The sequence below is a fragment of the Leuciscus leuciscus genome (genome assembly GCF_965113295.1).
Source record: "Leuciscus leuciscus genome assembly, chromosome: 11".
NCBI lineage: Eukaryota > Metazoa > Chordata > Actinopteri > Cypriniformes > Leuciscidae > Leuciscus > Leuciscus leuciscus.
Window position 1 is genome coordinate 225,675 of NC_138735.1, and position 26,653 is coordinate 252,327.

Genomic DNA, 26,653 nt, shown 5'->3' on the forward strand with positions numbered 1-26,653 from the left:
TCCCTGAAGCAAGCCACAGTTCCATCATGCTTCAAAGCCGCCACCATCATACCTGTGCCAAAGAAACCTGTACCATCCTGCTTCAATGACTATCGCCCTGTGGCATTGACACCCATCATCATGAAGTGCTTCGAACGGCTTGTCATGTCACACATCAAATCCATCCTCCCCCCCCACCCTGGACCCCCACCAGTTTGCATACCGAGCCAAACGATCTACAGAGGATGCAATCTGCTCTGCCCTTCATCCAGCCCTTACCCATCTGGACAAAAAAGACACATACGTGAGAATGCTATTCATAGACTTCAGTTCAGCATTTAACACATTAATTCCGCAACAACTCATCTGCAAACTTGACAAACTAGGACTAAGTACTTCACTCTGCAACTGGCTATTGGACTTCCTCAGTCAGAGGACTCAAGTAGTGCGTGTTAGCAACAACACCTCAAGCAGCATCACACTGAGCACAGGGGCCCCTCAAGGCTGCGTGCTCAGTCCACTGCTCTTCACGCTGCTGACACACGACTGCACAACAACTCATAACACTAATCACATTATTAAGTTTGCGGACGACACAACTCTGGTGGGTCTCATCACCAAGGGAGACGAGACTCACTACAGGATGGAGGTAGACCTTCTGACCACGTGGTGCAGAAACAACAACCTCCTGCTGAACGTCAGAAAAACCAAAGAGATCATTGTTGACTTCCGGAGAGGTCACACCGAACACCTGCCACTGTCCATCGATGGTGCCGATGTGGAGAGAGTGAGCAGCACCAAATTCTTGGGGGTGCACATTAGTGAAGATCTCTCCTGGACTACCAACACTGCATCTCTGGTGAAGAAGGCTCAGCAGCGTCTCTACTTCCTGCGCAGACTCAGACGGGCAAGTGCTCCACCACCCATCATGAGCACTTTCTACAGAGGCACCATTGAGAGCATCCTTTCCAGCTGCATCACTGTGTGGGGCGGGAGCTGCACTGAATACAACAGGAAAGCTCTTCAGCGCATAGTTAACACAGCCGGAAAGATCATTGGTGCGCCACTCACCTCCCTGAAAGACATATATTTCACCCGCCTCATCCGCAAAGCGACCACAATTGTGAGCGATGAAAGTCATCCAGCTCACAATCTGTTCAGCCTCCTGCCATCTGGGAAGAGGTACAGGAGCCTCTACTCCCGCACTACCAGACTCAACAACAGCTTCATCCACCAGGCTGTTAGGATGCTGAACTCTCTCCCCTCAGTCACCAGGCCATCAAGAAGATGACGAACTGTCTTTGCACTACCATGCCTTTTGCACACTTCTGATGTTTGCTATGACCGAAACTGTCTTTGCACTATCATGTCACTTGCAGACTTAATTTAAATGTCTAATTTATTTATTGATGCCTATATATAGGAATAGTTATATAGTTTTTAGCTATGTCTAGTTTTTCAACTCTAGTCTAGGTTTAACCCCCTGAGGTCTACGGTATCGCCGGCGATACCAGCTCGCTTTTTTTTTATTCGTGTAAAAGAAACTCATAAATACTCTGTTGACTTTGATTTTCCATAGGAGTTTCATACATCAATCGATTCTGTTAAATGTGTATTATTTTTGTGTATACTCACAATAAAAACAAAGTGTTGTGCTTTTTGCCAAATAAAGAAAAATAAACACGAAGCGAGTTCTGCCTTCTCTCTGCCAGTGAAGTCCATTCTGAAACGCGTCCGAAAATTAACAATAACTCAGCGAATACTCAGTCAAACAGACATACAGACAGACAGGCATGAAGCTTGAATTCTCTTCTTTTAAATGAAGTCATTTATATAAAAAAACAATTATTCTCATCTTGTGAAATCTGTATTAAAAGAGAGCGATTCCAGTCGAGCTCATCTCATCTCATTACGTTATAATCGGCCCCGCCCACGGAGAGCGCGCGCTATTCAAACGCAAATGGCTGAGGCAATCCTGTGAACGCCCCCATCAGCTCGAGAAAACACACACGTTTATTTAGATCATTGTTTACACCGTCTTGCAGCGCTGTGAGGAATAATACTAATCGAAAATGTCCCTCAGAAGTGCGGGTATATCGAGGAGCGAGCTGAGGAATACAAGTAAGTTTTTTCCTTCTCACGTGAATTTCTTCACGTGGGTTTCTGTTTATGAATGAATAAACGGCATGAATGCGCGCTGTTTACCACAGCTGGCAAAGACAGTTTAAATTTAAATCGCGTGTGTGAATGAATGATGATGTTTTAGCAAACTGTATTGCTATACTGAGATAAGTAAACATCGACTGAATGTTGAAATAAAATGTAGGCTATTTGTATAAGCAACGTATTAAACTGCAAATTAACAATATGCCCTAATATTTCATGAAAACAACGTTACAGTCAGACGAAATATGAAAGACAACATTTTGTTTAGTAGATTTGGGTACAGTTTTTACTGTAGAATATACTGCCACATCAAATAAGCTTTTGTTTAGCCATTTCTATATATAAAATACGATTTTTGTCAAAAATAAAGTCATCAACTAAGATGTTAGCTGTTCCAATGTTGGTTATATTCAAACTAATGAATACATAGATAAAATGTAGGGCCTATAATCATTTTTTTTTACAAAGAAAGAGTACACTTGAAATATTGTTGAAATTGTAATTATTGTTGTAATTGTAACCATTTTAATAAAATAGCAAAACATATTTACAAGATAGATGTAAGCAAAATCTTAAATGGTCAATATAAGTCTTCTTCTAAATATATCTTTTGTCCTTTCATTGTGGCTCAGTCAGTGTCACACCTGAGTGAATGGCTCATCATTATGCAGAGGGGGTGTATTCTAAGGTGTAAACCACTCCTCGTTCACGCCCCCTCGCATATTGGCTTTCCAAGCAAAACCTGTTTTACATCAATTTAAATCAATGTATGGTTTTATGTGAACGATAAAGCAAGACTATTTTCACATAATTTTGAAGAAAAAACTATAGGCGACGACATCCATAAGTCAAAAGTCTTATTGCCACATATTTAGTATGTGTTTTGTGGTCTTATTTCAAAAATTTTAATTTTTAGTTTTTTCGATAACCACGCATAAACATTATTCTCTCAAAAATGAAAACATGTACATACATGTGGCTCACATATTATTGTAGTCCTGTTTGTGCTATATAGAGTGAATTTACACCTTTGCCATTAATATGTTTATAAGCAACTGAAAAAAGCACAAATGTCAGGGCATGTCAGAACACCCCCAGGGCCCAAAAAAACGCTCAGACTCCAGAGGGTTAACTACATGTTTTTTGTCTTCACCGTGGGATGGAGGGAAACGTAATTTCGATTGCTTTGTATGTCTGGAACATGTGAAGAATCGACAATAAAGCTGACTTGACTTGACTTGACTTGACTTGAGCTGCTCAGTCTGTGCCATGGCCAAAGTCCCTCGACGCCACCCAGAAGGTAAACTGGTACCTCTTCCCATACCTACCAGGCCTTGGTCCCATCTGGGAGTAGATTTTATCACGGACCTTCCTCCCTCTGACTCCCACACGTGTGTTCTGGTCATCGTTGATCGCTTTTCTAAAGCATGCAAGCTCATTCCTCTGCCAGGTCTGCCTACAGCCTTCGAGACAGCTGAAGCTCTATTCACTCAGATATTTCGACATTTCGGAATACCAGAAGATATTGTATCTGACCGGGGTCCTCAATTCATCTCTAGGGTATGGAAAGCATTCTTCAACCTTCTGGGAGTCTCAGTCAGCCTAACGTCTGGATATCACCCCCAGTCCAAAGGCTAGACTGAGCGGAAAATACAAGAGATCGGGAGATACCTGCGGTCATATTGCCATGACCATCAAGACTGCTGGAGCCGGTATCTACCCTGGGCCGAGTATGCACAAAACTCCCTCCAACAGTCCACCACAGGTCTCACGCCTTTTCAGTGCATACTCGGCTTCCAACCGCCCCTGTTTCCCTGGTCAGGTGAGCCTTCCGATGTTCCAGCAGTCCATCATTGGTTCCAGGAGAGCGAGAGGGTCTGGGGTCACACGTCCACCTGCAAAGGGCTGTTCGGAGACATAAGAGCCAGGCCGACGCAAGAAGATCTGCTACCCCGTTATACCAACCTGGGCAAAAGGTCTGGCTCTCAACCAGGGATATCCGTCTCCGACAGTCCTGCCGCAAGCTGAGTCCCAAGTACATCGGTCCGTTCGCGATACAGAGGCAGATCAACGAAGTCACCTACCGGTTATCACTCCCCTCACATTACCGCATCTCACCTTCATTCCATGTCTCCCTGCTCAAACCTTACACTGATCCTCTCTTTCCTCCTTCCACAGGGTCTGGTGCTGATGCCGTACCTCCTCCTCCTGTGGATCCTGCAGACGAGAACATCTATCGTGTCCAGGAAATTCTCGACTCCCGGCGACGGGGCGGCCAACTAGAATATCTTGTGGACTGGGAAGGTTTTGGCCCCGAGGAGAGATGCTGGGTTCACCGTGATGACATACTCGACCCTACACTCTTACAGGACTTTCACTCAGCTCATCCCAGTCGTCCGGCGCCTAGAGGTCGTGGTCGTCCCCGTTGTCGGTCATTTCCGCCCTCAGGAGCTGACCGTGGAGGAGGGGGTACTGTCACGGATACATCAGCGTCAGCACCAGACCTCTACTCTCCGCCCACTCGTTCAGCATCCCTGGAGTTCTGATCACCTGCACCTGTCATCATCACCTGTCGCCAATTTCCTGTCACTTCACTCACTGTTTAAATAAATCCGGTTCGATGGCGCCTGTGTTTGGCTTTGCCTCCGCGGCTGGATGTTTGTCCCGAGTTATTTTGTTTGTCTTTTGTGCCATACTACTACTAAGTTTGTCAACAAAAGTTGTGTCTACTGCATGGGTGTATGATCGCCAAACACTGCTGCTAATCCGATCTTCCTTGGTGGAGCGCAGCAACGGATATAATGGATATAACGTTATCTGGAATGGTATTGACGCAGCCCCATTCGCGCGTCGACTGGATCTGACTGCACGCGACATGGAGAGGGCCTAATACGATCTACAATTAAACGGAGGAGAAAGCGAGGAAAAAGGGCAGGGTGACAGACTCATTTGAAAAAAAAATTCAAATTGAGGATTTTCAACTATGACTCCAGACCTTCATGCCATCGGTTTTCCCTGATGTCCCTATGGTTCTGGTTCCAGGGTACCGGAGAAGTTTCGACGTCACATCTGGACGCGGTCGCTGACACGAGCCTGTTGCACTGCTTCGGTTGTTCCTGCACCGCTCAGGATGGGCCTTATAAATGCGCGTTCAATTGCAAATAAATCTCTCCTACTCAGCGATTTATTTACGTCCAAAGCCATGGACTTCTTGTTGCTTACGGAGACTTGGCAACGGGATATGGAATATTATCACCTGAATGAGCTTTGCCCGATGGACTGTGAATTTATTAGCTCGCCAAGACTCACTGGTCGGGGTGGAGGCCTTGCTGTGGTTTTTAAAAAGCGTTTTATCTGCCAGTCAATGAGAGCTGACGCGTACTCTTCGTTTGAACTACAGATGACTAAGGTTGGTCGCTCTAATTCAGTTTACTGCATCGTGGTTTACCGGCCACCTGGACCAGTGTCTACTTTTCTTACTGAGTTTTCTGACTTCCTATCATCTGTTATTAAGCTTGATAGAGTGATTATTGCTGGCGATTTTAATATACATGTAGATGATCCTTTGTGTAAAACTGCGTCTGAATTTGTAAATATTACTGAATCGTTTAATTTCATTCAGCATGTCTCTGGCCCTACGCACAGCAAAGGGCATACGCTCGATCTTGTCTTTTCTCATGGTGTTAATATTAATAACATCAGTATTGAAGATGTACTTGTTAGTGACCACAAATGCATTTTATTTGAACTTGTTTGTGATGAGGATCCTCTCCCTGTTAAACGAGAGACCTGCTCACGATTGATCACTCAGCGTACTATTGAGAAATTTTCTGCCGCTTTTGATTCAAGCTCTGTTCTTATTTCAACCGATGTAGACACCTGTGCACAGGCTTTTAATGATCACTGTACCCTGCTGTTGGACAAAGTGGCACCTTTTAAAACTAGAGAAATAGCAGCCGTTAATACATCACCGTGGATGAATGAAGCCATTCGTAGTTTAAGACGTGTTTGCCGGAAACCGAGCGCTTATGGAAAGCGACTCAGCTACAAGTCCATCGCGTGTATCTTAAATATCTTTTTATTAACTTGCATGAAATGATTAAAGAGGCTAGAGCCTCTTATTTTACTAATTTGATATCTGCATGTAAGAAAAAACCTAAGGCTCTCTTTGAAACTATTAATAATATTGTTTCTCCTGGCTCATGTATTGTCCCTGTGTTTTCAAATGGTGACTGCAACCACTTTTTGTCTCACTTTGTGGATAAGGTTAGAGCTGTCAGAGCAAGCTTGGTTCCATCAGCAAACCATCATATAGGTCTACTGATTATCAAAGACCTTCAATACTGGACTCTTTCTGCCCCATTACGCTGAAAGAAATAATTAAATTAGTGGGCAGGATGAGACCTTCACAAAGCCCGGTAGATATCTTACCCGCATCGCTGTTTTTAAAATCTATGAATCATCTTGGCCCATGTTTGGTCTCAATTTTAAATTTGTCTCTTCAATTGGGCAAGGTACCTAATTGTTTTAAACATGCTGTTGTTCAGCCTATCTTGAAAAAGAACAATCTTGATGCAGCTACTTTTAAAAATTATAGGCCTATTTCCAAATTGCCATTTATTTCTAAAATTTTAGAAAAGGTTGTGGCGAACCAGCTGAATAATGTTTTAAATGCGCACAATATCTTTGACAAATTTCAGTCTGGGTTTCGAAAAAAACACTCAACTGAAACAGCCCTTCTTAGGGTCTCAAATGATATTTTGATGGCTGCTGATGGGGGTAAATGCTCTGTGCTGGTTCTCTTAGACCTCAGTGCAGCGTTTGACACTGTCGATCACTGCACTCTGATAGATAGACTGAAAAAAAATGTGGGAATTACTAGGTCAGCTCTAAATTGGTTTTCCTCCTATCTCTCCGACAGGAGTTTTTCGGTGTCCGTAGGGAAATATATGTCAGATTCTGCTCCTTTGTCCTGTGGTGTGCCCCAAGGGTCTGTGCTTGGCCCTCTGTTGTTCAGCCTGTATATGCTTCCTCTTGGGAAGATTATTAGTAGCTTTGGAGAAATATCATATCACTGCTATGCAGATGATATTCAATTATATTTTTCTTTTAACTCTGATAGGCTAGACAAATTGTCCTTGTTGCATAACTGCCTAGCCTCCATCAATAATTGGATGGCAGACAATTCTTTGCAGCTAAACCAAGATAAAACTGAGGTGCTGATTTTTGCTCCTGACAACATTTTTCCCAAGATTAAACTGGCCATTGGGGCTCTATCACCCTCAGAATGTAATGCTGTGCGAAACCTAGGTGTCATTTTTGATAGATCTATGTGTTTTAACAGTCATGTTAAATCTGTGGTTCGTTCCTGTTTTTTCCATCTCAGGAATATCGCTAAAATCAGATCTGTAGTTTCTAATAATGAGATGGAGATGCTTGTTCATGCTTTTATTTCGTCTCGTCTTGACTATTTCAATGTACTGTACACTTGTTTAAACAATTCCTCCATGGACAAATTGCAAGTAGTTCAGAATGCTGCTGCTAGACTTTTAACAAAGACCAAAAGAAGATCTCACATTAAACCTATACTCAAGGCTCTTCACTGGCTTCCAGTTAGTTTTAGAGTGCAATTTAAAATTTTAACCATTACTTTTAGAGCCTTGCATAATCAAGCTCCGGCGTATATCCAGGATATACTTCATGCCTACACTTCAGGCCGTTCTTTGAGGTCTTCGGGTCAAGATCTTTTAACTGTTCCTAGAACACATTTAAAAACGAGAGGTGACCGCGCTTTTTGTGTGGTGGCTCCAAGGCTCTGGAACGCTCTTCCATTAGACTTGAGAGCTTTGGACTCTGTAGAAATTTTTAAAAAGCACCTAAAGACACATCTTTTTAGACAAGCTTTTAACTAGTTTTGTGTTTTCTTTTTTATTGTGGCACATATACTGTATATGTGTAATTTTGTATTGTATGTGCATTTATGTTATGTGTATATTTTTTCTTAATTAACTCTGTGAAGCACTTTGTGACTACATTGTCTGTGAAAAGTGCTATAGAAATAAAGCTTACTTACTTACTTACTTACTTAAATACACCACCAGTTCCCTCACTCAGTTGTCATGTCTCGTTGATTCACCATCGACATTCTGACTCACTCAATCTGAGACGAAGATATAACCACTTACCTGCTTCGTTTACCTACCTGGTCCATTGGATTACTCAGCCGGTCCTCCGAATCTCCAGTCATCATCTGCTTGTCTTCTCCAGCCCGTCTGTCGTCTACTGTCCATCATTCATCTACCATCCTGAAACAGATAAGAGACTTCGTCAGATCTAATTCATCCATTGACTCATCTACATATATCTCTCCTCGTTTACTTACCTGCCGTGACTGTTCCTCAGTGCTTAGTAAACACCATTGCAAACTTCACCTGTTTGTGTTGTTCTGATTCCTGACAATAGGCATGATTTTCTTCATCCGAAATATTATTTCTTATTTCTTTCTTTTTGTTTTAGGGTGAAAGTGTGTCTGTTTTCATGAGCCTAACCCAACATAAAAAATAAAATAAAAAATAAACATATAGGGAAAAAAAATGCCATTATTATATACAGCCATTCATTTAGCTGACGAATCCAGAAGAATATCTGTTAAGTTTTACCAACCAGTTTTTCTCTTTTCAGAAGCACATTCAATACCTTTTTTTATTTGAATTTTCAATAAGGGCAAGAATATCTGCAGGTCAGTTTAATCACACGATCTCCGGTTTACCTCAGATCTATCATGGAATGCTGATCTCGCTGTGTCTGTATGTTCATGCCTCCCTCATGGAGAACTGGCGTGTAAATCTCTGCAATGACTTTTTAATTTGCCATGGAATAGAAGCTTCTAGCAGACCAAACCTTATCCGTCATCCTTGCCTTGGTTTCACTCCTCTTTTCTCCCTGTGATTTCTTATCCCTCCATCCATCTGTCACATGTATGTTCAGTTTAGTTCAGTTTCTGTCTTGTCTCCATTAGTTATCATTAGTCATTATGGTTTCTAATTAGTTAAGTCTTGTCAGCTGTTCCTGTTTAGTGACCTGTTTAGAGTATTTATACTCCCGGTCTGTTCAGTCTCTTGTTGGTTATTGTTTGTGTGATAGGCGCTGTTACTGTCCGACATGTTTGTGTGATAGGCACTACCACAGAAACCAAAAATTCTCGGGCCAGCAGCATGTGTCCAAATTTCAATCTTAACCGTTCTATTTCATCGGAAACGATCTGAAAACAGAACTCTAAGCGTAAAATACCGAACTTGTCCTTTAACATGTTAGCCGTTCTATCGCTGAGCTCTGAAGTTGTGTGTATCGTGAATGAAGCGCCGCACACATTGTGGAGCGTCTCTGCTTGTTTGCAATGCAAAGGTAAATAAAGAAGAACTGGTTTGTTGAACAAGTACAGCGTTTTCTTTATTCAAGAAATACTATATGGCTAATATTTTATGTATTTAAGGAGCGGAGAAGAGTTTCTTAGTCTAGCATTTGTCGTCGAGTCACAGCTAATACTGTCTTCAATGGTGCGTGGCTTAGGGAGCCCTAACATTTATTTTTAAATTATAAATTAATTTATTCTATGTCACAATATGAGGTAAATTAGGCCCTGGCTATGAGCCAGATTCCTGAGAAGAGAGTAGCACATTTCCTGGAGAGACAGACTCTCTTCAACGGGTCAGATCTGGCCAGTTCAGCTTGTTGGACTTACTCGGTCTTAGGAAGTCTGCAATCATCTATTGATTGTGACTAGACTCGGGAGCAGTAAAGGTCAGCTTCCGTTGACATTCTCTCTTCCCATCACAAAAGGTTTAATCCACACAGACATGTGTGCTAACACTGGTCAGTCTCCAGCATTTTAATTTAGTTTAAAGTATTAAAATTTAGTTTATTTTAGTTTAAAGACGCCTACTAACAGCCATTTAAAAAGATTACAGACAGCACAGAGTTATCATTTCAGACACTCCTCACCAACCCAACACAACATTAGCTAATGTGTAGAGCCGTCAGTGTAGTATTCAGTGAAGCATTAGAGGAGATGAACATGCAACACTAGCAAACAACAACTGTGATCTGAAATATCACAAAGATTTAATCAAAAGATGTGTTGCTTTTACTTGAATTAGTATCACAATTCAAGTAAAAGTACAATTTATACTTGTTAGTATCACATTTTTTTATTTTTTATTAAATTATTAAACATTTATTTGTGTTTCAGCATCCAATTTTCTAAACAAATTATGCAAATCAGATAACAGCCCAAAGATGGCCTCGAACTCCCAGTGCGCACAAGCTTGAGTCCGGCTGTGTGTGAAACGGGACAGAACTGGAGGAAGACACTGCAGACTGTCATGATCTGATCTGGAATACTCTACTCTGCACCCGGAGCGCCTCCTTTAGCTCTATTAGATGAGCTCGACTGCACTGAACGCCTGAGCACAGCTGTCATTGGTCTACTCTTGGTGAATGGGAAAAGTACATTTTAACTGATGGCTTTTACGACAATGAGCAAACAAAGAAGGAGTGTCTTCCCAGAAAATACTGATAAATGACCAGTGTTTGAGTACCGTGCTACAAAGCACAAGTATGTGCAACTACTGACTTCATTTCAATTGTTACTTTGTTACTTGGTTAATGCATAGAGAATAATATGTTTTACTAGGAACACAATTAAAGCGTAAATTCTGTTAATGCGTGTCTGTTTACTTTTCATAAAGATGAACTAGACTCCACAATGACATGCTTGCAATGTAGACAGCTTTTCTTATTGTAAGAGCTTATCCTATTGTTGCCTTGATCCTACAGAGTTAGTACTGATCTCGAATCTACCCTTTCTGTCAAAAATATTAGAAAAGGCCTCACAACTATGTTCCTTTTTAGAAAGAAATGGAATCTGCGAGGATTTTCCGTCAGGATTTAGACCGTATCACAGTACTGAGACAGCTTTCATTAGCCCTCATAATCTTTGTTGCATTAATGTCCTATTATCTCTGTAAAGCTGCTTTGAAACAATCTGTTTGTAAAAGCGCTGTATACAGTAAATGAAGTGACTTGACTTGTTGCGTCACACAACTCGCTTTCAGTTTAAACACAAAGCACTTTTTCCAAAGCACTAGAACATCTATCCGCTGTAGCTCGACCAGTTTATCAAGTATTTCTGTTGCATTTTCAGATTTACATTGATTCATAAATGGACTGCATTTATATAGCGCTTTCAACAGACCTATGGCCACCAAAGCGCTTTACATATTACCTCACATTCACCCATTCACTCACTCATTCATACACCGACTGCGGATTTATAGTGTTGTAGGAGTTTGAAAAGTAAAGGACATTTGGTACCTGGTTAAGATGGATCGTGTACATGTGTTTCCCACTGAAAAATGCTAAAGTGACTAAAGAGTCATATTCACTTTCCACAATCAGCAGATGTCCTCAGGATGTCAGACATGTGTTGATCTTACTGTGAGAGAAGCGTGGAGGGTTATCATTAACGTCCGTGAGTGTGACCGTCACAGAGGTGCTGCCGGACAGTCCTCCCAGCTGACCCAGCATGTCCTTGGCCTGAATGATCAGCACGTACTGGTCACGCGCCTCTCGGTCCATGTTGGGCAGGGCGGTCCGGATAATGCCTGAGGGAAACAGCCTTTATTTAGTCTCTAGAAATATACACTGATGTGCAAAGTATTTCAATCTAAAACATATCTTGATTACATAAATCAACCACAGCGTGAATGTGTTTGCCATTCTGTTGTAATGCTGTTTGAACAATTGTGGTGCTCCTACATAAACCAATAATGGACTGATATTGTCCAGCAATTTTTTTTGTAAAATTTAAGTATGCATAAAAAAAAAATAAAAAAAAATGTATTGCTGAAATATGGTTTAGACAATTCTCTACAGAAGGTTTTTATAAAACTTGGCTGAGAATCTGGTCCAGGTGCTTTCCACTGACTGGCAGATCTTTAAAAACGTATGTGTTTTTTTTATTTGTATTATTGTTTTATGGGTATAATGTGTACAAATCACCAGAGGTGGGTAAACTAACCAAAAAATATACTTGAGTAAAACTACAAGTGCTTATAGAAATAATGTAATGTGTAATATGTAATGAACCAGTCGGAATGCAAAGCAGAATCACAGATCCACGTTTTTCAAACAGGAGAGAGAGAGAGAGAGAGAGAGAGAGAGAGAGAGAGAGAGAGAGAGAGAGAGAGAGAGAGAGAGAGAGAGAATTTTTTTAATTTTAACAATCCTTTTATTACAAAAATCACAAAAACAAGTCACATACTTTTCAATCTAATAAAAAAGTCTTACATCAACACTTCTTAGATAACCAGTTCATTATCAACTAATGAACACAGCACATCATCACAGCACCACTCAATTTCAAAAATATTCAATGTACTCATTAGTTTATAAAAATTAAACTCAATTACAAGTCGTGATTTTACCATTTTTTTAAAAAGCTGTAACAAGTTCTTGTTCTCCTTTCTGTTCAATTTTATTTCTCCTAGTTATATAAATGGCTAATTTTGCAATACCAACAATAAAATTAAGCAATTGACATTTGTGTTTTTTCTTAATGGTATACATACAACCAAGAATAAAATCCTGCTTTGTAAAACATACCTCAAAAGATTCAAAAAGAAGCTCTAGAAGACTAAACAAAACATCTGTTACAAAACATAAAACAATTAAACACAGTCTCCCTTTCATTGCAAAAAAGGACAATTCTCACTAACATTTGGGTTCAACATTGCCACAAAAGAGTTAACTGCTATAGCCCCATGGAGTATCCTCCATTGAAGATCTCCAACTCTTTTAGGTAACGGAGGTTTGTACAGAATCCTCCACACTGGTTTTGTTTTTTCAGTTATCTCCAATGTGCCTCTCCATACAGTATCACTTCTATTTAACCATTTAATATTCGTCACTTTCACAATACTTCTGTACAATGCTTTCCCTTTAACTTCAAAGAAATCAATTTGCACATCAATTTCCTTCTTCAACAAGGGATTCATGTCATTAAATGAAGAAAGATCAGGTACAATACTTATATCTGGGAAAAAATCTTCACAATCTGGAAATATGCATTTCTTACTGTACTCATCAAGTAAAATTCTTTCTTGTACATTCAAAGCCCCCTGCAGTTTATCTAAAAAACGTTTAATGTATCGTGCAGACTTTACCTTTAAAAAGGCTGAAACTGCTTTTACATCATTAAAATCAGGACCTGCCTTATTTATAATGTGTTTCAACTGTAGAGATCCACTTCTGTACAACAAACCCTTAAGACCTGGCATTTCGTCACCAGATACATCAAAACGTGCTCCGCACACAATGGGCTCTTCGAGTAACCAGTACAGGGACATTAATGGTTCCATCCATTGAGGCTTAAACAGACTCCATATTTTAAAGAGACTTCGATAGAAAGCAGGAACTCCTCTAAAATCAAATTTTTTAGAGTCATTAAAAACAAAACATTGTCCAGGCCAAGTCCACTTATTCTTCGCAAAATACATTGAGCCACTGGTCTCCATACCAGTCTTTCAGATCCTAGAATAAACTTCTGCAAAAACTGAAGATGATAAGCAGCACATCTACTTGACAAATGCACTAGACCGTGGCCTCCATCTTCTTTAGCCAGAAACGAAACGCTTTGAGGGATCCAATGCAAATTGTCCTAAAAAAAGTTCACTGTTTCTGATTGAATTTTTGCTAAGAGACCAACCGGAGGATCAACACATGCCAGTCTATGCCACAGGGAAGAAGCCGCGAGATTGTTGATAATGAGTGTGCGTCCTTTAACCCTTGTATGGTGTTCGGGTCTGTTGGACCCGTTTTCATTTTTTATCAAAAGAAAAATGATACAATTAATTATTTTTTCAAACTGAGACTCATTGGCCTTGGCTCATTTTCTGTGAGGAATATATATCAGAACACATTTTCAATGAAAACACACTGTACACCCCCCCCTACACATTTATATTACACACAGGATGTTCGGGTCCACTGGACCCGGGGCTAATAAAAGTGTGGAAATTGTAGGTCCTGTGTACCTTTACTCTGTCCTCCTCCTGTCAGGGCCTGCTGTTATTGTGTGTATGTTCTTGTATATGGTTTATGAGGACACAAATGTGTATAATGACATGGGTATTACAACGTAAACATGATTTATGACGACATCTGTGTCCTCATACTAAAACATACTAAATGGTGTTTTTTGAAATGCAAAAAATGCCAAAAGTTTTCTGTGATTGGTAGGTTTAGGGGTAGGGTTAGTGTAGGGGGATAGATTATACAGTTTGTACATTAGAAAAACCATTATGCCTATGGAGAGTGACCGTACACCACATATCCAAGTGAGTGTGTGTGTGTGTGTGTGTGTGTGTGTGTGTGTGTGTGTGTGTGTGTGTGTGTGTGTGTGTGTGTGTGTGTGTGTGTGTGTGTGTGTGTGTGTGTGTTTGCATGTGTATGTGTGTGTGTGTGTGTGTGTGTGTGTGTGTGTGTGTGTGTGTGTGTGTGTGTGTGTGTGTGTGTGTGTGTTTTGTGTGTGTCTGTGTGTGTGTTGTGGGTGTGTGTATGTGTGTGCATGAGTGTGTGTGTGAGAGAGATTGTGTGTAAGTGTGAAAGAGTGCAAGAGTGAGTTTTGTGTTTCTACTCCTACCATTCCCACACAAGGTTGCAATTCTTAAATGTGATCTAACAAAGGTAAAGAGAAAATATTAACTATATGTGCTGTTTATATTGCTTGTAATTGGGATGAAGTAAACATCTGTTGAGTATTTTAACATAACATTTTTGATTGTGTTGAATTAAAAACCCAAAAATGCAGCGGGTCCACCAGACCCACGAACACTGGCTGAGTAACAAAAATATGAACACCACACAAGGGTTAAAAGACAGCTGAGGAAGCAACCATTTCCATTTTTTCAAACGTCCAGTTACTTTGTCTGCCATTCCTTCCCAGTTCTTCTGCATGAAGGCTTCATTGCCTAAGAAAACACCAAGATACTTCAACCCATCTTTTTTCCATAATAAGCCTCCTGGTAGAATGGGATTTCCTCCTTCCAATTTTCCAATCAATAAAGCATCACTTTTCCCCCAATTTACAATTGCTGATGAAATATCCTTAAAATCATTAACAATCTGTTGTAACATTTCAACATCATCACCATCATTTATAAAAGCAATAACGTCATCAGCATATGCAGATAAATGGAAAGCATTGTTACACTGTGGCAATGTTAAACCCTTTAACTTATTTCTTAACATGGACAACAGTGGTTCTATAGCCAGCACATATAACAGCCCAGACATGGCACAACCTTGTCGAACCACTCTCTGTAAATTAAAGGGAGCACACAAACTGCCATTAATTTTAATCACACTCTCAATATCACAATACATTGTTTTAATCATATCAATAAAATGTGAATTAAAACCAAAAGCTTGTAAAGTATGCCACAAATAAAGGTGTTCTACCCGATCAAATGCCTTCTCTTGGTCTAGAGAAATAAGGCCAATACTTATACCAAACAACTTTGAAACTTCTAAAACATCTCTAATTAAAGTGATATTATCAAAAATCGATCTATTTGGTACACAATATGTTTGATCGTAGTGTATCACCTTCCCTATTACTTTACTCAATCTTGTAGCTAATGTTTTAGATAGGATTTTATACTCTGAACACAGGAGAGAAACAGGCCTCCAATTTTTTATATTTTGAAGATCACCTTTTTTGGGCAATAAAGTAATAACTGCCCTTCTGCAACTAAGGGAAGAACCCCATTAGTAAGGCTTTCATCAAACACTACTAAGAGATCTTCTCTTAAAATGGGTCAAAAAGTTTTATAAAATTCAATGGGTAACCCATCAATCCCGGGAGATTTCCCATTCTCCATGCCCATCATTGCTGTATAAAGTTCTTGCTCTGTCAGAGGTAGTTGCAAACTTTCATTGCTCTCTTCATCAAGTTTTGGTAGACCTTCAAAAAAACTACTAATAGTCATCTTTTCATTTATCAGATCAGCTGTATATAATTTTTTATAAAACTGTACAGCAACTTCCCTTATCTCAGAAGTCTTAGTTAATTCCTGTCTTGTATCAGAGACCAAGGAATGAATTATTCTGCTTTGACTATTTTTTTTCTCCATGAAGAAAAAATTTAGAAGGTGCATCCATTTGTGTAATATTCTGGAAACGTGAGCGAACCAGCACTCCCTGTGCCTTAATGTCCAACAGGTTTGCCAATAAAGTTTTCTTCGATGTCAGAGCTTACATGTGTTCTTTTTTGCCTGTAGATGCAGACAAACTGTACAAATCAACTATCTCAGCCTCTAAAGTATTCAATGATCGAGTTATTTCTCTTGTAACATTAAGAGTGTATTGCTGGCAGAAGTTTTTAATTTGTATTTTCCCGCAATCCCACCACTGTTGTAAAGAGCTATATAAATACTTTTGTTGTTTAAAAACATCCCAGAAAAAAGTAAAGGAATCTTTAAAATGGTTATCATCAAGCAAAGACATATTAAAATGCCAATAGGCACTGCTTGACTTCACACAACTTACTAATACAGAACAAAGAACCGCACTGTTCAAGCCTTTGGCTTGCTCAGTTGGGGATATTTTGGGGATATTTAATTTAATTTTATCAATCAATAAATTCCTCTTGAAACAAACTTTGTTGTATTATTTTAATTTAATACTGTGAAGCTGCTTTGATACAATCTGTATTGTGAAAAGCGCTATACAAATAAACTTGACTTGACTTGACTGTGATCTGAAAATCCTACAGGATTAATTTGACAAGATTGAAAAATATTGAACTGGTGCTTAAAACTGTAAAACCGATCAAGACGTGCCAAAGACAATGAATTATCTTTACAATGAACCCATGTGTATTGCCTTAATTTTTTATGCATTTTTCTCCATATATCACAGAGATCAAAAGTTTGAACAAGTTGCTTAATAACTCTTTGAGATGCAACATGCGGTTCTAAATGATTTCGGTCTACTTTATCATTCTTGGTACAGTTAAAATCTCCCCCTAAAACTAAGAAATCATCTGTATTTAGGCTTTTCAGAGTAGTGTTGACTAGATTTAAGAACAAAACTCTTTCCACTCCACTATTAGGAGCATAGATATTTAAAAAAACCATAACAATTTTTTCAAATTTAACAATAACTTTTAAAAAGCGACCTTTTTCAATTTCAACAGATTCAAAAGATACTGGAGTCATATTTTTAGAAAATAAAATTGCAACACCTCCACTTACAGAGGATTTGTGACTAAGAAAAAGTTGACCTCCCCACTCTCTTTTCCAGTCCACCTCATTTCTTTGATCACTATGCGTTTCTTGTATAAACATGACATCAACAGACTTCTGATTTATATATTCATACAACATCATCCTTTTACGAACATCTCTAGCTCCATTTAAATTGAGAGTTCCAAATTTTAGCTGACTCATAGTTTTATTTAGGTTCAACAAGAAACTCAAATGGGAAAAGACAGAGATTATGCATATGGTAAAAAAAAACAAGCTTAGGGATTTAAACCATGGCATTCTTATCATCTCTAGGATTTAGTTTTTTTAACTTGTTTACAAATTTCCGTAAACGATACACTTCAAGATCTACGAAAGCCCCTTCTTTTATCAAATATCTGGTGTCCTGCACAAACTGTGCACTATTAGGAAAATAATCCTCAGTTTGCACGCCTTTTAACCCTTTCGTTTCCTGAAGAAAAAACGAATGTCTTCAGCTTTGTACAAAACATTTACTGCTTCATTTTGAGAACAAGCAGAAAACTCTAAACACACAGAAACGCAAGAGTCAGAATCATCATCGTCAGAAGCTATGATTTCATCTTCAGCAGCGTAATTTATTTGGATTTGTTTACTGGTTTTATCGTTTCGACTCTTTCTTCTTTTAATTGGAGTTTTGAAAGTTGATTCAACTTCCATATCCAATCCACAGTCATTCAATCTCAGATTTTCCTTTACAATTTCTCTGTCTTGTTCTACAAGCACAGAAGATAATGTACTCAGCCCCACAGCACTCTCTGCTCTGCTATTTTCTTGGCGGGAGTGCTCAGAGGAAACACCGGCGTGAGTGAACCTTTGATTACAACACCATTTTGCACTATTTCATTCGCCTTCTCAATAGTGCTAAAGAAAAGCACAAACGCATTATTCATTTGCGAAGCGGACACAATGTTTTCATGACCCACAACGTCTCCTACAGCCAAACAAACATCTTCCACTTTAGCGTTTGAATCAATTTTTACTCCATGCCGCCGAGTTAAATTTTCAAAAGCCATTGTGTTTGGAGTCGCCATGCTTCCCAGCAAAAATGCTGGAAGCAGACTATCCTCACAAAAACACAAACAAAACACAAATACAAACAAAACACTTACAAGAAAAAAGGAAAAAGTTTGGAAAAAAGCACTCTCACCGGCCACAGTCGGCAACCACTCACATCCACACTCACCACGCTCCGCCCACTCACTCCCAGCATGCAGAGAGAGAGAGAGAGAGAGAGAGAGAGAGAGAGAGAGAGAGAGAGAGAGAGAGAGAGAGAGAGAGAGAGAGAGAGAGACCTCGACACGTCACTGTTTATGGTAAATACACACTCAATTACAGTTTGAAATATCGCACCGTATGTTAGTCTGATTACTTTCGTGTGTGACTGATCAAGCTATTGTATGTCGCCAGTAGGCTAACGTTATTAGCTAACGTAACTTCGGCAGACTACTGAATAGAGAGGACTTGTCAGTGTTATTCAGCGGCAGCGCACACCACCACATAAATAGAAAATAGATAAACATTACTTTACCTGTTGTTTTAAAGACTTAACCCTGCCTTGAATTCTTTTTGAGAATTGAGAATGAAAAGAGGACAGAGTCAGACACAGCAACCGGACATCCCAGGTTTCTTTAAGAAGAAACCATGTCAGAGACAGATTTCATGCAGAGAACGTTCGCTGACACACACACACACACACACACACACACACACACACACACACACACACACACACACACACACACACACACACACACACACTCAATGTTTGTGTTGAGAATAAAGCATGTTAAATGACTAATTAATGCCTATGTGATGTTTTGTATTTATAAGAACAAAACTGTTTTTGTTCATCTGTCTTCAGTGTGTAATGTTGCTGTTTGATCATAATAAAGCTCCAGTTCTTCTCTATATCAGTGTCAGTGTTCCTGAACTCCTGAAACGCCTCCATTGTAGTCTTGAGTTAGCCTGGAAATCCAGAGCTAAATCTGAAGATTAATGGTCTGGCATCGACTAGTGAAGCTCGGCCAGCTCGAGGGGCGGCACCAAACACGCATTTGAAAATCTCACGGCACGCAATCGGATAACACTACGACCAATCACAACAAGCCCCATACGCTGAGCTACCAGCGGAGCTCACTGGTAGATTAGAATCTCGCCGTATCCGGTCGGAAAAACAGCAAAAACACCCATCTTGCAAAGGAAGGATTCGAGCGCCGTCTTCTGTTCCTCTTTTAGATAAAAAGCCAAGTCTAACTCGCTCATAGTAGCGGCCAAAGCCGTTTCACTGGTGTTCATCCAGAGTCATCTTGCAATGTTTACTAATGTTTACTAATGTTTACAATATGCCCGCCTATATCAGATAACCCGCTGTGATTGGTGCAGCTCGGATACAAGGGCATATTTAATGAGCATCATTACTCGACGCCAGAGTAAACTCGCTGAGCAAATTCAACTTGTGCTCTCGCGAGAACTCTGGATTACCAGGGTAGTCGTGAGTTTCTTCCGGGAACGAACACGTCACAAAATTCCTCATTATAATAATTAATATGCAGAATAAAGGGGCGGGGCCTGGTTGAGTTAGTTAGTAGTGTGTTAAACTGGCGGTTATGGTAAGGGGCGAAACACACTCGAAGCGCTCGACCAATCAGAGCACAGTGTGCTTTTCAGAAGGAGGGGCTTCATAGAGACAGGAAGTAAACAGAGCGTTACTGACAGACTGGGAAGAGAGGAGCTGCAACAATGGAGAATATGAGGAAAATAATCAACATTCAAGCAGGAAAACCTGTTCTAGTAGAGCCTGAACATCATCAAGAGTTTGGAAAAGACTATAATAGGTCCTGTTTAATGTCAAAATGGCATATACAGCTAACTGTGCAAAATAATTGTGCAAGATTCTAATAGCGCAGATGTTGTGATTGTTTGTGTGGAGGCTCACAACATCTCGACTGTCCAAGATGAAGCTTGTATGGCCGTGGTTAGCTGAAAAGAGAGAAAATAAGCCAGTCTAATAAAGCATTATGCTGTGTTTGTGTCACATCTATACATGCCTCAGGAACATTATAAAACTCAAGAAAACTCAAAAGGAAAAAAGAAAAAGTTTATGACAGATGACAGATGCATCAGATCGAGCAGCAAATAACATGCACACGTGTTGGTTAACACCACAGGCATCAGAGAATAATGAGACAGGTCGACGCGTTCCTCTCCCCTCAGGAAAGAGGAAACTAACAAGCAGACCTACAGCCTCCTGTCTGAGATTCATACCCAGAGTGCTTTGCAGGAGCACAGTAGGATGCTGGGTAATGAGACTGCAGCAGGTATGAAGAGAGAGAGAGAGAGAGAGGGAGAGAGGGAGGGAGAGAGAGAGAGAGAGAGAGAGAGAGAGAGAGAGAGAGAGAGGGAGAGAGAGAGAGAGGGAGGGAGAGAGAGAGAGAGAGAGAGAGAGAGAGAGAGAGAGGGAGAGAGAGAGAGAGGGAGGGAGAGAGAGAGAGAGAGAGAGAGAGAGAGAGAGAATCACCCTCACAGTGAACAGTTTCTGTGATTTAGTGTTTGCTAAGGCAAGGATTACCATTACTTTTGTTCACATTTAGGGTTAGACAGAAACGCTGAATATATTCAGCAGACTGCAGAGCACATTAAACTAGAATTCTATTTATTGATTTTAGCTCAGCTTATAATACAATGAAGATACACATTTCCTAGCAGACACTAATTGATTTAAGAGTTAATGGTAGCCTCATGATGGATCAGAGATTTTCTGTCTAAAAGTCTATGGCCCTGATGTACTAAAGGCTTGTGGGTTTCATGTGCGCAAAACAGTGTGTCCTGTCATCTTTTCTGTGTGTTTCCTTGGATGAATCTGTATTTTGCATGAGCTCCTCATTCACACGCAAAACACAAAGTGGTGCCAATGCAAATCGAGCCATTTGCTCCCTCAAAATTACTTATTAAACCAAAAGGTGTTCACTTACGGCAGGTTTGGTTTGATTAAAACGAACTCTGGTGCGATTGTTCTGTTAGTGCAATGCTCCCAATGAGCCAAATAATGAGAAAGAACCAAATTGCTTACCACAGCTATGCAGACGACACACAGCTGTACTTAGCCCTATCGCCTAGCGATTACAGCCCCATTGACTCCCTGTGCCGATGCATTGATGAAGTCAACAGTTGGATGTGCCAAAACTTTCTTCAGTTAAACAAAGATAAAACTGAAGTTATTGCGTTTGGAAACAAAGATGAAGTTCTCAAGGTGAACGCATACCTTCACTCTAGGGGTCAAACAACTAAACATCAAGTCAGGAATCTTGGTGTGACACTAGAGTCAGACCTTAGTTTCAGTAGTCATGTCAAAGCAATAACTAAATCAGCATACTATCATCTGAAAAATATTGCAAGAATTAGATGCTTTGTTTCCAGACAAGACTTAGAGAAACTTGTGCATGCTTTCATCACCAGCAGGGTGGATTATTGTAATGGACTCCTCACTGGCCTTCCCAAAAAGACCATAAGACAGTTGCAGCTCATACAGAACGCTGCCGCTAGGATTCTGAGCAGAACCAGAAAATATGAACATATCACACCAGTCCTCAGGTCTTTACACTGGCTCCCAGTTAGATTTAGGATTGATTTTAAAGTATTATTACTGGTATATAAGTCATTCAATGGCCTAGGACCTCAATACATTGCAGATATGCTCACTGAATATAAACCCAACAGATCACTCAGATCATTAGGATCATATCATCTAGAAATACCAAGGGTTCACTCTAAGCATGGTGAGTCTGCTTTTAGCTATTATGCTGAACCAGCTTCCAGAAGAGATCAGATGTGCTCCTACAGTAGTCACATTCAAATCCAGACTCAAAACACTTCTGTTTAGCTATGCATTTACTGAATGAGCACTGTGTCACTGTTCGTCCAACTGTACTGTACTGTATTACATTTTATTTTTCTAAACTGTTTTAATTATTCTTATTTCTTTTTATTATTTTAATTTCTTCTATGTAAAGCACTTTGAATTGCCATTGTGTATGAAATGTGCTATATAAATAAACTTGCCTTGCCTTGCCTAGTGCGGTTCATTTGAACACGTGAGAACGCTGCCATCTGAACCCTGGTGCCACCAAACAAGCAGACCAAGACCCCTGAGAAGATTCCAAAACCCTTTCAAACTAACTCAAGTGCGGCTCGACTGAAGTATAAACGCAACATGGACCAGAGACATCTAAACGAACCAAAAACAGGACATAAGATGGAATGTTTTTTCCCGCTTTGATACCAATCTTTTATTTGAAAGCCAGATTTGTTTCGTATTTGTAAAAACACATTTTTCCATAAAAGATGTTTAAATTATATGCTCTCAATATCTGATGCGGAGCGGTTATTTCACGCGTTCATGACCTCAATGCTAGATTATTGTAATGCTCTACTGGGTGGTTTCCCTGCACGCTTAATAAACAAACTACAGCTGGTCCAAAACGCAGCAACTCGAGTTCTTACCAGAACCAGGAAGTATGAGCATATTAGCCCGGTTCTGTCAACACTGCATTGGCTCCCTATTAAACATCGCATACATTTTGAAATATTGCTGATTACTTACAAAGCACTAAATGGTTTAGCTCCGCAGTACTTGAGCGAGCTCTTAACGCATTATAGTCCTTCACGTCTATTGCGATCTCAAAATTCCGGCCAGTTGATAATACCTAGAATATCAAAATCGTCTGCTGGCGGTAGATCCTTCTCCTATTTAGCACCAAAACTTTGGAACAATCTTCCTAACATTGTCCGGGAAGCAGATACACTCTGTTTAAATCAGTTTAAATCGCTTTTTTTCTAATCAGTGCGAAAGAGACTCAAATAACTTTTGTCAATAAATTTTTTTGTCATACAGGCAAGTGTTATACATCATTCAAAACTGTTAAATGTCTTTTTTATTTGTGTACACTCATAATAAAAACAAAATGTTGTGTTTTTCGTAAAATAGAGAAAATAAACATGATACGTGTTCTGCCGTCTCTCTCAATGTAAAGTTCATTCTGAAATGCGACAGAAAATGATCTGTAACTCAGGGAATGTTTGCCACACAGACATGAGACATATGTCTTTACAAAGCTTGAAATCTCTATTTTTAAATGATGTAAATCATCTCAAAAATGATTATTCTCTGCTTAAGCAATCCGTATGAAAGTAAAGAGATGTACAGTTTCTCAAGCGTGTCCCATGCGCACAAGAGCTGTTCACATGCAAATAGTCCACGTGAAGGATAGCTGGCCTGTAAACGATCTCATTACCTCTAAAGGCATTAGACTTGATCAGTCTTCTGATTTTCATCGAGTTTGGAAGACATGTTGTGTCTGTGCTGTGCTGTCTACTTTGGATTTACCTCAGAAGAATTAGAAGAATGTGATTTGAAGATAAGAAAGGTTTTAAGGTAAGAAATTCCCACTCATAATAGTCAGCTTGTTATTGTTATATGAACTTTACATTGTAGCTACTAGTTAAACTGGTGCCAGACTAAAATGTACGTTATGAAATGAGATTGGAGTAAAAACATAAAATGTATAAATACATGTGCACAATGATGTTTTTATGTTCGATAATAAAACAAAGCATGATATTAATGTTGGCTAGTATGAGTGTTTACTTTAATATGGTGAATATTATAATGTTTTAAAAATGTTTGTGTGTGTGTGTGTGAGAGAGAGAGAGAGAGAGAGAGAGAGAGAGAGAGAGAGAGAGAGAGAGAGAGAGAGAGAGAGAGAGAGAGGCGCGGGGTGCGATTGAACAGTGGAAACATAAAAACATACTCCGTCATTTTTTTCATACAGAACATCATTCAAACTGCAAAGTGTTTACTTATATTTGTGTACACTCGCAATAAAACACAACATTGTGCTTTTGTCAAACTGTAAACTCTAGTCAAACTGTAACCTACAACTGTCCCCCAACCAAAATCACACACACACACACACACACACACACACACACACACACACACACACACACACACACACACACACACACACACTGTTTAAAAGCAAAAAATATTTATCCAACCCCATTTAAAAACAGTCTGTCGGTGCCATCTTTTGGACATTCATCATATTGCATTGGTTTTCATTTCTTGTCCTCAAACAGAGCACTAATCTGTTTATTTTTAAGTTACACGTTCTACATTGATTAAAAAAGAAAATCAAATGTGTTTTTAATGGTAGTATTATTTTATATAGAAATAAATTATTTATAATTCAGATGAGAATAAAGTTAGTGTTAATTAAAATTTTAAGGAAAACAAATATATTGATCTGAAATATAGCAAAATAATTTTACATTCATTAAGGTACAATTACCAAACATATCTCAAGGTCTTTTTATCTTTTTATTAATTGTAGAAAACTATTGTCAATGCATTACAAATAAACTGGTTGTATGCCTTTACTTTATTAATAAAACTTCTTTAAAAAATACAAGGCTTAAGACATTTATTTTCCTTTGGTGGTACAGCATGCACAATAAAAAAAATTGCCTACTACATTTTTGTTTTGCCTTTCCCTCCATTGAACCGAACTCTTATATACTGTATACAGAAAAATCTAAAATGTATTTCCAAAATCGTGCAGCCTATTTTCTCTTGATATCAGCATGTTCACAGTTGTTTCTTTTTTTTTTCAGAATCAGAATCAGAATCAGAATGAGCTTTATTGCCAGTGCTTTAGTGCTTGCACCCACAAGGAATTTATCTTTGTACTGAAGCTTCCAGTGCACATATACAAATACAAATACAAATACAACAAGAAACATAGTAATACAAATTCTAAGAATAAAATATATTAAAAATAAATAAAAATAGTATAAAAGTAAAAAAGTAGGGTCACAGTTTGGTTTTGTCCAAATAAACATTTACAGATTATGAACATATTTACAGTATATTGAGTAGTATGAATAATATAAATATAAATATCACCTGAGTTAGAGAATATTGCACTAGACAGTGGGAGTATTGCACTTACAGGCATATGCTTTGGGGGGCATGTTAAGTGTTCAGAAGGGAAATGGCCTGTGGAAAGAAACTGTTCCTGTGCCTGGATGTTCTTGTGGCCAGTGATCTGTGTCGCCGTCCTGACGTAACAGTTCAAAAGGGGGTGTCCAGGGTGGGTGGAGTCTGTGATGATTTTACCTGCTCTCTTCCTCACTCTGGAAGAGTACAGGTCCTGGAGGGTTGGCAGGGGGGCACCAATAATCCTCTCTGCAGTCCGGACTGGCCGTTGTAGTCTCCTGATGTCCGATTTGGTTGCTGAACCAAACCAGACAGTGATGGCAGTGCTTAAAACAGACTCAATGATGGCTGAGTAGAACTGGATCAGCAGCTCCTGTGGCAGATTGAACTTCTTCAGCTGGCGAAGGAAGTACAGTCTCTGCTGGGCCTTTTTCACAATGGAGTCAATGTGATTTGCCCACTTCAGGTCCTGAGAGATGGTAGAGCCCAGGAACCTAAATGACTCCACTGCTTCCACAGTGCTGTTCATGATGGTGAGAGGGGGGAGTGCTGGGGATTTTCTCCTGAAGTCCACAATCATCTCCACTGTTTTGAGCGTGTTCAGCTCAAGGTTGTTATAGCTGCACCAGATAGCCAGCTGTTCAACCCCCAGTCTGTAAGCGGACTCGTCACCATTTTGGATGTTTTTCAGGAGCTTGACAGAGGGGTCTTTAGAAGTGCAGTCATTAGTGTACAGGGAGAAGAGCAGTGGGGAGAGAACACACCCTTGGGGGGCGCCAGTGCTGATGGTGAGGGTCCTGGATGTGAGTTTCCCCAGTCTCACTAGCTGCTGCCGGTCCGTCAGGAAGCTGGAGATCCACTGACAGATTGAGGATGGCATGGAGAGCTGAGTCAGTTTGGCTGTGAGAAGATCAGGGATGATGGTATTGAAGGCCGAACTGAAGTCCACAAATAAGATCCGTGCATAAGTCCCAGGTCTGTCAAGATGTTGCAGGATATAGTGCAGTCCCATGTTGACTGCATCATCCACAGACCTGTTTGCTCTGTAAGCAAACTGAAAGGGATCCAGCAGGGGTCCAGTGATGTCCTTCAGATAGGCCAACACCAGTCTTTCAAACGACTTCATGACCACAGACGTGAGAGCGACAGGTCTGTAGTCATTAAG

At 39.8% G+C, this 26,653-nt stretch overlaps 1 protein-coding gene across 1 annotated transcript in view; it reads right to left on the bottom strand.

Annotated features, from left to right (window-relative positions):
- The window catches only part of LOC309509726 (cadherin-7), a 159,194-nt gene that overhangs the window by 71,066 nt on the left and 61,475 nt on the right, over positions 1–26,653 (bottom strand). Inside the window, exon 4 of the mRNA XM_082184550.1 lies at positions 11,640–11,807. Within this exon, the coding sequence (XP_082040676.1) occupies positions 11,640–11,807 (168 nt within the window). The remainder of the gene's footprint in view (positions 1–11,639; positions 11,808–26,653) is intronic.